This window comes from Linepithema humile, chromosome 8 (genome assembly GCF_040581485.1).
Source record: "Linepithema humile isolate Giens D197 chromosome 8, Lhum_UNIL_v1.0, whole genome shotgun sequence".
In the NCBI taxonomy this organism is placed as follows: Eukaryota; Metazoa; Arthropoda; class Insecta; order Hymenoptera; family Formicidae; genus Linepithema; species Linepithema humile.
Window position 1 is genome coordinate 11025781 of NC_090135.1, and position 15568 is coordinate 11041348.

The 15568-nt window shown below is 36.0% G+C and overlaps 1 protein-coding gene across 1 annotated transcript; it reads left to right on the forward strand.

Moving 5' to 3' along the window:
• The first annotated feature begins 8535 nt into the window (after positions 1-8535).
• LOC105673739 (mitochondrial inner membrane protein OXA1L-like) lies at positions 8536-14405 on the forward strand. Its single transcript, XM_012369577.2, has 3 exons — positions 8536-8770; positions 9111-9253; positions 9330-14405. Exons 1-3 carry the CDS (start codon positions 8691-8693, stop codon positions 9503-9505), a joined length of 399 nt encoding a protein of 132 aa, XP_012225000.1. The 5' UTR covers positions 8536-8690; the 3' UTR covers positions 9506-14405.
• Positions 14406-15568: the final 1163 nt, after the last annotated feature.

Sequence of the window (15568 nt, forward strand, 5' to 3'; positions counted from 1 at the left end):
GCGCACTAAAGCCGCATATAGGATCGTTCAATAGTTCATGCACACGTATTCCACAGATTACTTTATACAAACAGGCACGATTTTACGATCCGAGAGAAGATACCAGAAGAGATCGCTAAATGGACGATTATAGGAATTAATATATTGGAAATACCGGAAGTAATTTTTTCCGAAGAGAAAATTTCATAACAGTACACTTTTGCTAGATGCCCACAAAAATATTTTGCTGGTTTCATGTCTGTCTCTTCTACAAAATGAGATTATATTGCAGCAAAAAGTTTTAATCCATCAACCAGATCAAGTAATAATTTAAAGTATTAATTTAATAAAAAAAAATAGACTAGATTTGTTTCGTGACTAAAGTTATAAATTTTCATTTATGAAAATCAGATTTCATCGATTACTTTCAATCACTTTCTCGCTTTTTTCTATATTTTTAAAATGTCTTATAATTTAAAAATATAAAAAATAATAAGTAATAAAAAATTGTTTTTTAAATTAATAAAAATTCAGGTTTAAATTTATTTTTTAACTATGCCCATTGACGAGTCAGAAAAAAAATGTATTTTGGGTTACATGTGTAGAACTGTCTGCGAAATTTCTACCTGCTCCGAATTTGGTATCTCGTCGAATAAAAGAATAATTTTATGTTTACTCTGTCATTGCCTCCTTTACTAAATCTCAAGAGTTTTATGTCCTAAGAAAATATTTAGGCACGAGCAAACGCGAAGCGCCCTACTAATTTTTTAGAAAAAGAAGAATAAGAAAGGAATGCTTTTCTATTACACTTTCTGTTTTCTTAAGATTATTCCAAAAAGAGGCGCCAGTATTGTAAGCCAAGAACATCGCTATTAAGTTGTTAAAGTGGCCGTATACTTTGCAAAAAGCGATTAAAACTAAGCGTTTTTTTTTAAATCTTTAAATAATAAAATGACACACACTTCTATGATGAATTTATTTGTATTACGACGAATGCATTATGTATTACATAAAAATTTCTCAAACAAATACAATTACAAAATTTAAATTGATATATTTCACCGAGAATTAATGTATTACAATCGGAGACTTTTATAGAAGTTATAATAATAAATTTATATTATATAAAGTACAAAAAAACAACAAAAATATATAAACAAAATATATATAAAAAATTATATAGAAATATTTAAAATTATATTGTTAAATAAATTGTCGATATTTTTGTCTTTACAAAAATGTCGACGATTATTTCATTAAATCGTTTGACTTAATAAATTTGTGAACGTACTTAATTCATAAATTCAAAACATGATACATAAATCAAATTTATAAATATATTTAATAAATTTTAAAAATATGACTTAATTTTCTATAAAACATAGATAATTTATAATCATGTTTATAACTTTATAAGTTATTACAATCGGAAACTTTTATAGAAGTTATTATAGAAGACATAAATCAATATTAATAATACAGAGCTATGTACTTTAATTACTTTTCCTATCTCTATCTTTTAATAAACTAAAATCTACAAAATCAGGACTGTCATTATTGCTGGCTGTAATGCTATATAAACGCCGTTATCATCGTATTGTCAACTTCTGAATAAATCTGTATAAACATTCATAATATTTAAAAAAAAAAAATTAATTGTTGATTTTTCTCTAATCATTACACGCACACGCACATAATGAATAATTTCAATGCAATTTGAAAATGATGAAATTTAATTATACATAATAAAATTAATAGTAATGTAATAAAACTTACGGATATTTTTTAATTCAGTTTAGTTGGCTTGCCAAATGATGTTCATCTTTAATATGTTGTTGAAATGAGTTTCAATTGCAACGAATATGTTTTTGTGACAAATGTTACAGTCTACATCAAAATCATTATCTTTGGTATAATATTTTTAATACAATAATCAACTCTGAAATGTATGTTTTCTTAACTGTTCCTTAGAATGCGAGCGTAAGTGATCTAAATTTTTAGATAAAAATAAAATGTTCTCATCACAAATAATGCATTTTACGCGAATGATGTGAAATGTACTTTTTCTTCGAGATAAAAAATTTTTTTATGCATTTTTTCATATGTAAAGATTATAAGGTGGACATCTCGTTAACAATACATAACAATCTTTTGGTAATATAGACGTTGCGTCCATTTCAAGCGAAGAAACGCATTCTGATGAAACAACTGTGCCACGTCTTTCTTGCATATTTTTCAATTTGTCCAAATGTGTCTTTTTTATATGATGATCCAGACTAGAATGAATAGAAAGAGAAAAGTCGTTCTGACAAATATTACATTCTACCTCAAAATCACCGCTTTTCGTCAAATATTTTCGTGCCCAATTGCAAGGTATACAATTCTTCCATTGTTCTTCAGAATGCAAACTCAAGTGATTTTTTACAGATTCAGATGTAGACAGAACATTTCCATCACAAATAATACATTGTGAATATAATTTGTTTGAATACTTGAAATACATCCATGGCCCTTTTATTAGTTTTTTCTTTTCTTCGTACTTCCAAATTTTGCTATGCTTTCTTGCTACATGTCTTTTAAAGTTTTTCGCGTCTATATAAATATATTTACTTTCGCAAAACTTGCACTGTGCTTCAAAATCCGGCAGTTGCACATAATATTTCCACAGATGCTTTTTAGTTGCAATATTTAGTGACATAGACGGTGTGTCCGTTTCAAGTGATGAAACGCGTTCGGACGAACAAACTGTGTCATGCGTTTCTTGCGTATTTTTCACTTTATCCGAATGTGTCTTTATTACATGACGACTTAAACTAGAATGAATACAAAGAGAAAAGTTGTTGTAACAAATATTGCACTGTACATGAAAATCATCTCTTTGTGTGCAATATTTCCGTGGCCAACTTCGAAGTTTATGCTTCTCCCGTTGTTCTTTAGAATGCGAACGCAAATGATTTTTTACAGATTCTAATGTGGACAGAATCTCTGCGTCACAGATAATACATTGTGAATATAATTTGTTTAAATACTTGAAATACATCCACGACCGTTTTATTAGTTTTCTCTTATCTTCGTATATAAAAATTTTTCTATGACATACTTTTATGTGTTTTTTCAAATTTTCGAAGCTTATATAATAATATTTCTTTTCACAAAACTTGCACTGTGCTTTAAAGTCCGGCAGTTTTATAAAATATTTCCATAAATGCTTTTTAGTTACAATACTTGGTAACATTGTGTCCGTTTGAAGTGACTACACGCGTGTAACTGAACGCGATACAAGAATCTTTCCGTCGAAAAGTATAAAAGGACGCAAGAAAGAGTTCGCACGGTTCTCCATTCAAATGTAAATATTGATAGGTCGTCAAATCTAGCTACCTATTCAAAACACGTGATAATATCTCGTGCCGAGTATGTATGGTAATAACATTTCAGCGAAAGAGATGTTACAGCGTATCTTTTATACGAATATACGGTTTCGTGAAAAATAATGCATAAATGATGTACTATTTGTATGTATCAAATAAAATTATTCTCAAATTATGGCTATATTAAAAAAATGATATGATTATATCAAGAAAAACAAGTATTTTTTGAATTATTTAAACTGCGTTAAATGCAATTGATGTACTGATTGCAAAAATTAATAGATATGAATGACTGATTGCGTAAAAAATTATTATGTGTATGCATTTAACTTGATTTATTTTCAGATATGGCATTATATCAACGTTGACTTTTTTTTACAAGATGCTCCGAATTATTGCTTTGAATTGTGTATTATATCACTCTCTATTTTTATTTCTCAATAACAGTTTTTATTGCTTTAAATTTAATGTTGAATATTCGTATTAAAATGCAGAATATTTTAATATTTTATACGTTTAAATACTTTTGTTAAAACGCACTCTGACAGTTATTTGTCCTCGTACAAATATAATTTCGCTATTTCTTAATAATATAGAATACATTTAGCTTTCGTGAAGAGAAATGAACTGACAATAAATAATTTTATTGAACTGGACACACACAATGACAAATAAGAATCGATTCTTCTCGAATCTTCTGTACGTGTACAAGCTTTATAAAGGCAGGCGATTATCTCGGATCGCTGTCAAAACTTATCTGCGTCGTCTTTCGCGTCACGGATCATTGACTGAAATATTGTCGCGCATCTAGATAATACAGATAGTCGTGTTTTGAGAGAATTCCGACCGTGAAGAGCAGATAATTAACAATAGCACCTTTGACACATTCTATACATTAAGTATAGATATTATTATCACAATCGCTTTATCGTGAAATTAACAACATCTTTCAAATACATTCAAACATTATGCGATGTAATATTTTGTTGATTTAATTCCACTCATTTCTGTACGAGCATTACTACGAGCATTATCCTTTTACACTGGTCGATCGACAAAGAGGAACGAGACAACATTGAAGGAGGAACTAGTGAGAAGGAGCGGAATCAGTTAGCGAGGCGAAGGGTAGACGTTGGGTAGTATCGCGGCTGGAATATAGATAGTCGACGCTGATAACCAGAAAATGAATAATAAAACGTTTTATTTGTTGCACCCGAGGGACAGGGACACGCGAACGCGGAGGAACACACACAATCGACAGATCTTAACGCGATTGCGCAACCCGTCTCGCCTCGTTATTGCGAAGTCTCTCTATGCGAACGATTTTAGCACGGTACTTTTATCCGGCTTCTCTAACATGTGTTTTGCAAAACAAATCAAAAAGAAGAAATAAAAGTAAGAGATTTAAATACTTGTAAATTGCAAACAAAATTTTTTTACAGCTGTTAGGTATTCGAGGAGTCGCGGAGAAAAATTTTATATCGTCGCGTGAAAAAAAACACGACAAAATTGCGATGTAAAAAACTTAAAGAGTACGAAAAAAAAATCACAATATATTCCTTCCAATTTAGTTTTGAGATATTTTTGATCCTTCAAATTGTTATGAATCCTTAGATTCCCGAGATCGTCGTATCCATGCGATACGTCCGCGCTAGATTCTGCTATCGGCCGAGATCCTACGCGCAGCATTCTCCTGTCAGTGCATCCGGAGATGAGAAATGTTAAGAGACACGTACAGCGTCATTGTGTCGCCAGTAACGTGAAACCTCTCGGGCTCTCTTTCTCTCTCGCTCTCGCATTCTGGTATAACACAAAGCTCGCATAACGCATGGCACGAGTCCGGGGAACGAGTGTGATAAACATGTCAGCATGACTGGACCCCCTGCAGCGGTCCGCCGTCCGGGCCCTAAGAGTTTGATGCCCCCGTTACCTGTGCGCCCTAACTTTTACGCGCCGACTCACACTGGAATCACGTATTTTCGGCTTTTTTGGATTCCGCAAGCCTACTTACTTGCCCGTACAAAAAAGCGACGTGGAAAGTATGGAAAGTGACATCCCTGGAGATGCAACAAATTAATTTTTTATTATAAGGTTTTATTATAAAGTATTAGTTGTGCTAAATTAATTTTGTAGAAATTTTACTTAGATATTAAGCAAAGTAATATCTAAACATGTAATTATAAAAAATTGACCTTTTAATGACTGAAATGTACAATTGCAAATAAAATTATGAACTTAATATTCTTAATATCAGCGCTTGAGCTATGTATAAAATTATTATGAAAAATTAAAAAGTAAAGAACAATTATGTAAAAACAGTTTTGATTCGTTTATCATCTCGTTTTTAAATAGAACCGGTGAGAAAAGTACAATTTTCAATACGTTTGGCATGTAGAGAGATTAAATGATAAAGAGGTGAGTGTAAATCTATTATCTATTATTTGTTTAAACTTATCGAATTTTTTACAGTGTCTGTATTATTTGCTACAGACCGGCCAGTCAAGAGCGTAAATCATACCGTAACTCGTCGATTTCTTTGGAGCCCCGTTATATTTTTCATCTTAATACCCGATGACAGCCGTGGCAGTTATCAACGCGAGTGCCTCGTCGTCACTGTATCTAACTTCACCGCTGGACGATAACACTTCTTATTAAGTATCCCATAAACAGCAGTCGCGCGTTTTTCCCATCTTCGCCGACGTATCTGCCTTCCTCTCTTCCTCATTTCCCCTCCTTTCCCTTTTCTCTTTCCTTCTGTATTTTTTTTTTTTATGCGAGAAGGAGAAGAAGGGTAACGATCATCCGCAGCGATCATCCGTGATCGACATGGAAGGCCCATAAACGCGGCACGGAATGTTGGTCATCGTGCCGCCTCGAGCACGGGATCGGGAATCGGTGGCAGTGCAGCACAAATCAGACATTTTATTCAGCGTAATCGCCGGTCGGGCCGACAGCTCTTCATGCGCGTTATCTCCTTGCACGGCGTCGCCGCTCTAAATGCAGTCTTCAAAACGCCGCGCCGAGTGGCCCGGAGTAAGAATGCGGTCTCAATGTAGCACAGTGATACTCAAATCGCGCAGCAGCCTGCATTCAGACGGGAGATGTTTCAGAATTAAGTTCAAGATTAGTAGCTTTAAAAAACTGCAAGCGTTTGAAACCAACATATTGCTCCCGCAACTTGTTCTCGCTCAGATAAAATAAATAATTAACAAACATATTTGAATAAAATGGATTTTATCTCTCTTGGAATACTCTTAAAGCTGAGGATCGGCGCCTCGAAGTTTCAGGATCTAACGATCTAAGAATATCGAATTTAATTAAAAATCTTTATAGCAGAACGTTCGATACTGCGGAAGACTCGCGTGATTAAATTTGTCATGCATCTTTCAACGGGTTTATTGATTTCCGCAAAATCACCGACTTGTTTTGCTATTTAGTATTACACGCTGAATTGAGAAGCGCTGAATGAGTCTGCCGTATTTCGTGCGCTGCGTTTATGCGTCGCAGCGCAGCAAACGCGGCGCGATACTGCGTGTAACCGGCGATTCCAAACCGAATATGCGACATACTCGCCAGACAATTAGGATGTTGCTGAAATTGTTTAGCTGTTATTTGGAAACAAATGTATGAGAAAAGAATCAAATCAGTTTCGAAAACTTGAAATCTGCGATTTTTAACATACAAAATTGAAATTGAAATAATATAAAAATTAAAATTAAATAAACCAGTTAAATCATAAAAAGTAATAAAAAGTTATTAAATTACAAAAGTATAATGTAAATTAATTATCTACAGACGCACGATGCCGCATTAATGGCGCGCACTCAGTCCCATTCGTCTACACTGCTTAGTTGCGATAAGACGTTCTGCGCTTAAAATTGATCGATCTTCAAACCGCTGTAACGGCAGGCAACAAATTAAAAAAACTGTTAAAAAAATATTTCCTATTTTTTGCGAAGTTATGTAAAGTATTTTATATATCTAATCTTTTTTTATTTTTGTCCAGAAATGCTGACGTCATTCTTCCCTAAACTCATTACCGATAACACCACGCTGCAAGTTAAAAAAAGCTATCGCGCACGAATCATTACGATTCGCTGTTGCGCCGTGAATTCTTACTCCCGCAGGATACACATCCGCGCGTTTCCGCTGCAACCGCGGCGAGGATTTATCGTTTACAACCGCCTCGTCGCAGCTGTACCGTGAAATCTATGAGCGTACTGTATCGGTCGTTTCTTTTTTGTCCTCTCGCGGGGAGAAACAAAAAATGTAGAACAAGCATTTTTACGATTCATCCCTAATACACTTTACTCCTAACTTTAGACATGGCTGGGTAGTTATTTTACGATTTCGATCAAGTTTCCGAAATTTTTTACAAGCTTTTCAATTTTAAACTTTAAAATAAAGTTTAAAAGGCTCTGCCGATTGAATAATCACAAAATAAAATTATAAGAGCTTAAGGAGGCAAACACTAGATATTAGTGTGCAACAATTGCATTCTATTATTAAAACATCATATCACAAACACTTCAGCTTGTCATCAAGCTATCCTCAGTGTCAAACACTCAAAAAAATGATCTTGCAATAATAGCTAAAATTTTCTAGGTGTAAAAAATTAACTAAAATAGATAAATGATTAGCAACTGTTGTGATATTGCATATGTAATTACTTAATCAGTTTAGATGACAGAAACAGAATATATATCTGTATTGTTTGTGAACTTTAAAAAGAAAGTTTCTCTAAAGCGCCTATCTATATAAGATCAATCACGTGTTAGATCATGCAATGTGAATAACATTTAGCAATGGTACTTAAATTTTTCAGAAGCTATTGCTAGAATATTACTGCTATAAATTCTATATGTGACAAACAATGTTTTCACAGATACGAAAAATAGCGATACATTCTTGTTGTGATATCTAGAAATCTAACTACATCAGCGAAATATTTTTTTGAGTGAAGAAATCAACATAAAGGTATAATGATTGTTATAATAAAGTATGCCATTAAAAGAAATATAATTTACAACATTTATTATCTGCGTATATGCGTGTCATGATAAGAGTATGTGCATCCGTTTTTGTCTCATGTCGCTACGTCAATTTTTCGCTGAGTTACAGCGTGCCAAAATTCGGCACGTTTGCTGTCTATAAATAGACTGAAGATGCGCCGCGTGGAATGCGGAGGTGTTATTAATAATTGACCTAGATTGATCAGTCATGTGGAAAAGGCAATGACCTGAATCACCTATAGATTGTGTGGCAGTAACACCGGTCGGCCTATGTCGGAATTCTTCGGAGATCATGTGCGCATAGATCGATTATCGAGATTGTCAACCTCTCATGGAAAAGTGCAGTGAACAAGTGTCATGTGAAAAGAAAGAGTTTAGCACGTTTGATAAGGCCAAGATCATTTATTTCAGGTAATTAATTTGAAAGATATTATCAATTAATTACAAAAACAAAATTAATTCTTTCGATACTTAACATAACAACGCGAAATAGATGCTATCAGCCCGGTTTGCCAAATTTATAGGTTAAGATGGCATGTACATATACACTTTGTGATTGCTACAAATGTTTTTTTCAGATAGCATATGTATGCACAATGCTCTATAATAACCCATAGTTCTTGTACTCTCTAGTAATTGTGCTTTTCTTCTTATTGTCTTTTATATCATTGTCTTTGAAAAAAGATAATATAAGATCATACATCTGTTATAGATTTTTAACAAAAGTTCTAATCGTGCAATCGTGTTTCAGATACTGTTTGTGCAAGGACTATTATATTCCGTTAGTAATAATGTCACAAAAGAATGCGATCAAATTCAGTAACCACATGCCTGTGATACAAGAGTTGCAAAGGAAAATGACGAACGCTAGATATTCCGGTTATCCAATCGAAAGTATGCTAAGAGAATTTTGTAAAGAATTTTCATCTTGTCCGTCATTGGGGAAGATTATATGTTATTCTTGTAACAGGTGCAAGGGCAGCGGGTGAGTTAATGAACTACATGAAGAAGAACGGAGCCATGAAGAATATTATGATGCCATTAATCCAAGTCTGCAATGCTTCTACGCGTGTATATATTATTAGATTTACGTGTCTCACGCAAATGACTGAACTGAGGTTGGACTTCAAAAACTCACAAATCTAGAGCCGCACTTCAACCAGTCAGGTCAGTGAACATTCGCACGAACGCGACGACGCTGGAAACAACAGCAACGAGCAACGGAATCAGGGAGCCGGTACAGCTTGGCTGGCTGGCTGGCTGGCTGACGAGCTAGCGGTTCGTTCAGATCTAGATCCCAGATTTAACTGCAGATATTAATTAGGCGAGAGCGTTGCTTTCGCGCGTTCTTCGCGAATTCTAACGGCACGGCGTAACGGCCGAACTTACGAATTTCGTCCTCGAATCGGCAGGATTCATGCGAACACCGGAGTGCCGACTCCCACGGATTGTTTCTGCCGGAACGACAGCTCTCTCTCTCTCTCTCTCTCGATGGACGAATATCCCGATGTGTTCGAGAACGTATTCGGTATCGGGCGTTTGTTACTTCGAGTCCGACATCCATTCCGGTTCTTGATCGCCGAGACATTCTCTATAAATTTATACGAATTTGCACGCTAAATCTCTCATTGCACGCTTGAGTTCTCATCAAGATCGGAAGAGCTTCTGGTGCGCGTCTTCAAAGGGATTTCCGGTGCGCGTCATCGAAGCAGACCGTCGCATCATATTATCGCCGTGAAGAAGAAGGAAAGACAGAGAAGGAGGAGGAGGAAGGGAGAGGGAGGGATGACTCTAAAGGGAGGAAGGTAATTTCAAAGGTAATTTCCGAGCATGAACGCGAGAATGGGAAGCAGCTCGAGTGCGTCTACCGTGTTCCTGTCATCGACGGATCGCGGCTTCGCTATCTGATGGTGATTATGCGAGTGATGTACAGCTGTGTGTATGCGCGCGTATACACAATGTAATAATAAAAAGGCCGACGTGTCTTAACGCGCGCGGGCAACAAATATGGTGCATTCGCGTGCACAAGCGCTCTATGTGAACGCGTTGTACAGGGTGTCCCAGAGGAGCGCGGTAGTAATCGCAAGGATGTGAATTAAACTTGAATTTTCACTCGTCGACATTTAATACAACGCAATTCCAAGTGCCAGCGATCAAAAGACGCGTTAAAGACTCGCGTATCGCGATAAATCTTATTTAAAATAAATCTAGAGAAATATAAAAAATAAAGTTCTAGTGAAAGTTCTAGTGTGAAATATTCAGTCTCTAAGCACTTTTTTGTTAAACGTTTTTAATTATTTTTAATTTTTCGTTAAATCTCTTTCATTGAAAAAAGTTTGACGAATTTGTCGAAAAAATTGTACATGTGCTGCTAATCGTCATCTTTTCGGGCTACCTTGTAGCAGCGTTTCATAGGAAGTTCGCAGAAACTCGCAGCCGGGAATCAACCACGCGATAACCTAGCGTCTCTGATTGGTAATTAAATGCTTGACAGCCGACCGCGTTTTCATCGCCTGGTTTTTCATGACTTTTCTATTCACTTTCTTTATCTGCTAGCCGAATCTCGTTTTTCGAATTAGAATCCTCGCCATAATTATTCTAGACAATTTAATTTAAGATTTAATTGCAAAGTATTTAACATTAAATTCTTTGCTAACCGCGATAGCATCTCATCCGTCTTGACTTGTTCATTTTTTTTAATTATAATCAAGTAAAATATATACTTTTTTTGAAGTTTGAAACTTTCAGACTTAGTATCGTGGGCTTACTAATTTAATTTTTTCAAATCTGAAATCGTCAGTTTGTTTCTGAGTTTTTAATTTCTTGCCATTTTTACAATTTTCGCAAACTTTTTTTTTACTCAAATATACTTTATAAGCTGTACGGCTAGACTAAAAATGAAGGTTAACCGACGATAAACGATGATGAAACGACATTGCTTAATTGCGAACCATGAGGCCAAGAAATTTATTCCGCTCCTCGGGAATGCGAGGAACACGCGTTTCTTATTATCTTGTACAAAAATGCACGCTTCTCGTTCGGACGCTCCAACATTTCCTTAATTGTTCTCTTTATCCAAAAGCGAGCAGCCGCGTGCTCATCGATGCCACAAGAGTGACTGAAGCGTATAGACCATTCATGATGAAACGGAGATTAGACTGAAGTTTACATTTCCTGAATACGTTACGTATACATTTTTTTAACACAGTGTAAAGTGAGACATTAATTTGAATTTAAAATTTCTTTTTATTTAATTAAGTAGATTGTAATGTGATATAATATGCTATCTGTTTTGAATAGAAGGAAACAAGGGAAGCGAATTTAGAAATTTTGAGTACAGGAATTCTGAAGTGGTGAATTTGAATATATATATCTTGATTTCCAACCGAAGGATGTTTAATTCAAATTTCTGAATTTCTGAATTGTAAATTCATAAGATATATATACGCACATATATATAAGGGGAGGGAAGCGTGTATATTTTTCCCCGTTTATTATAAAATGCGCGCAGGTTCGCACGAAAGGCGCGCGTACATTAGCCGCTATCACCGCGCCCGTCCGGTATATAAGCGATAACAATTACGTGTATCACTAATTTTATGCGCAAGCCATCCCTCATGGCCACCGCAGGGCAATAAATATGAGCTGCGAGTTGGTGCGATCTAGTTCGCGGCTTCCTATTAAACAGCAGTGCGAACCGTGTCCCTGTGCTTGCATTTTATACGAGCCATGCGCGCTTGTAATATTGTGCGTTTCTTATAAATGTAGACGGAATGCACCCACGGAAAGCATACATCAGCAACGGGATTCCTATCCAAAGGGGGGAATTTAGAAAAGACACTTCTTCAACGCGCACATGCTTTCAGTATTAGGGTAATGTAGGGAACGAGATGTAGATCAGATAGTTTTTGGATCACTTGTAGCATATGCGCAAGGTGCTTCTTAATATGGGAAATACCGGTAGGCATGAATTCAGAGCACGAACAGAGAATAATAAAAATAAGAAAAGAGGAAAGAATAAACAGGGTTTATTTAAGCATGTGCTCAACTTTGGAATTTCTTTATTCTTAGCATCTTTTGCTTTAGTGTTTCATCAAAACACTCTATATTTTATAAATTAAAAATTCAAAAAATCATGAATCTGAATTAACATTCTTCGATTTAAAATCAAGATACATTTCTAATTCGCTAATACGGAAGTAAATCTGAAAAACTCTCCGTTACTTGTTTTTAAGAGTCTCATTAACTTAAAATTTGTCTTAAATATTTTTTTAGAACAGTATAGTCGACTTCTTTCATGTTTTCGATTAGCTCTGACTGCCACAGGAAGGAAAACAAATACATGATGCGTCATGTTAAAGTCGCGCTAGTTAATCACAATGCAGGTAGTATGAAGTCACATTAGGTCATTGAGAGTTACTCACGATCGCAGGTGGCATGGGAGACTGAGTGCCGCGCGACGAAGATTCGCAAGCCTCGGTCCCACATGCCTATAATACGCCATTCAACGTTGCCCCACCTTGGAGTGCCGCGACTTCGTGATCCGAATCGCCTCGATACACGAAAGCAACACGCTGAAAGAGACGACCGATGCGTGCCCCGCGGCAATTCCCCACAGGATTCGCGATTCGCTCGAGATTTAATGTGGAAGGAAGCGAGCATGGCCGTGCTTTACCACCAGCGTGGCGTGCAAGCGAGAGAACGGACGCTTGTGTCTGCGTGAGTTGCGTTTTGCAGAGTTGCGCTGCTATAACAGCCGCTCGCGTCTGGGGTTGCGCAAGGCTCCCTTGTGTGTCTCGCGCGCCAACATTGTGCCCGACAAAGAAGAGAAAAATATAATTGCCGATTGTTGAAGGGTTAAAAAAGAATCAGTATTATTTTTCGATTTTGGATCAAAACTTTTTTTTTTTTTGAGAAATTATAATTCAAAAAATTGTGTCTCCAAGTTGGTTCCACGTTGCGCAACGACGTTGCAAACGATACGTCATTCGATGCAGGGACGAGGCACTCGCGGAATTAGGCACAAATCTCATCGCGAACGCGCGCTTAGCTTACACGTCCCGAGCCGCGCGGCGCTCATAATCTTGCATATTTACACTGGCCGCTGTGAATAAAACTGTAATATTATGTTTTGGCGTTTTCACAGTGGGGACCGGTACCGCCCTTTTTTGCCATTCCTCGCGTATACGCTCGGTATAATACAGCGATCCTTTTTTTTATCCTCATCTTAAGTATGCCTCGCGATATAGCGGCCGTCCTCGGCGCGGATACGCGTGCAATTAAACAAAGAAAAATGTAACAGGTCTTGTAGGCTGTGTCGCCAGTGCGCAGAGTATTTAGAGTGGTTTTTCGAGTGTCTTAACATAGTAGTTTAAGAAAGAAGATAATTTCCTCGTAAATTATGATTAATATGACGGCGTATTATGTGTTGCTTGATTTTTGCGCGTATTACTTTGATAAATAAGCAAAAGTATCTGAACGTATTTTTTTTCTCTTTTTTTAAATACACATAGTAAAGATTAACGTCTTATAAATTCGTGCATTTACACGATAATGCGATTGCTATAGCATTTAATATAAATTCTGTTAATGTTTGCAAAAAAAAAAATTAACGATCTGAAAGCATCGGCGGTTGATTTGTAAAATTAATTGCAGAATTGCTCGATAATCCATCACATGACTGTTTTGTCACATCTTGTTATATTATAAAATTTAATTAGCTAATACGTGCAAGTTTGCTTGACGGAAGAGAATCGTAATAATGGAAAATCAGATATCCAGGCCAGCCTGAAACGACGTTTACTCGGCGAGTCATTGCTTGTCGATGTCGGAATCAGCAGGACGTGCGCGTGTGCGTGATATTACCGCGAAGTTAATTGCCGTTTTACAATACGGCGCGATATCTGACGTGCATTAAACGCGACACGGCTCTGCAACAAGCCGCACTAGCCGTAAAACGAATGCATCGCCAGTGAAAATGGTTTCCGAGACTCGAGCTTCGCACAAAAACACATAATTAAATATTTGAGGTTTAATAACATTTGACTTGTAAAACTTCGAAAGTTAACCGTAAATTTAAGCCAATTGAAGAAAATTTTCAACGACGTCTATGATAAAAAGTCTTAACAATTCATAAATTTCAAGTAATTTTGAATTGAAGTTCCTGTTTTTTTTTTATTGCAATCATATTGAATTATAATGTTAAAAGCAAGAAATCATGCGAATTTTTTTCTGCATCTCAAAATAAGTTAATTTTTTCTTGTTTGCTATCTTAATTATATAAATTGATAAAATAATGTACCATTGCGATGTCCGCGAAACAATTCAGTTTAATATTAAATAAATAGAACGACGGTTCATTGGAATCTGAAGGATAATTTAGATGAGAGGGGAGGGCCGATATAATAGCAATAATTCCATCGTAACGTTCTCTCGGCGAATGAAGAAGAGGTCGGTGCACGCGGTGACTCGATAGAACGAACAGCGGGCATCAAAGAGAAATTGCCCGTATTAAGTGCCCCATAAAGGCTTCTATTAAAGAGGCTACGTGGACGGCTCGTTGACCGGCTCGGACCATGTACCACGTAGCGCATCGCGAGGCACCTGCCGCGCCGTGACGTGCCGTGACGCGCCGTGAAGCGCCATGACGCGCCGTGACGCGCCGTGACGGACTGATCGCGTCGCGACAAAGAAGCGATATTGCGCGTATTAATGTCAATATAAAAAGCTACACATGTCTAGAAGTTACTTTTTATTCACAAGTTTTAAGCTTTGCTATCAAATTCTTGACTAATTGAAAGTGAAATCTTGGGCAGATAAAAGGATCCTAAGAGAGGATTGCAGAGAGGATATCAGAATTAATGAAAAAAATCATGTGATAATCAAAATATTTAATTATATTTTGCGAGAATAATTCTGTGATAAAAAATAGATAACTGATATTTTTTTAAATATTCCGAATTGATATCTGAGATTTTTATATCACGATGTTTGTTTTTCAATCAACACAGCGTGCGCAAATTTGCTTTATAATTTTAAAATTACGAAAAATGTGTCCTTAATATTGAAGAATAATCATACAATTGATAAAATTAATATTTTTGAAATATTCTGAATTAATATCTCTTATTTTTATATCACTGAGATAGAGCTTGCTTTCTAATCAGCGCAATGCGCGCCAATACGCTTTGAGCAAAAATAATTTTAAAA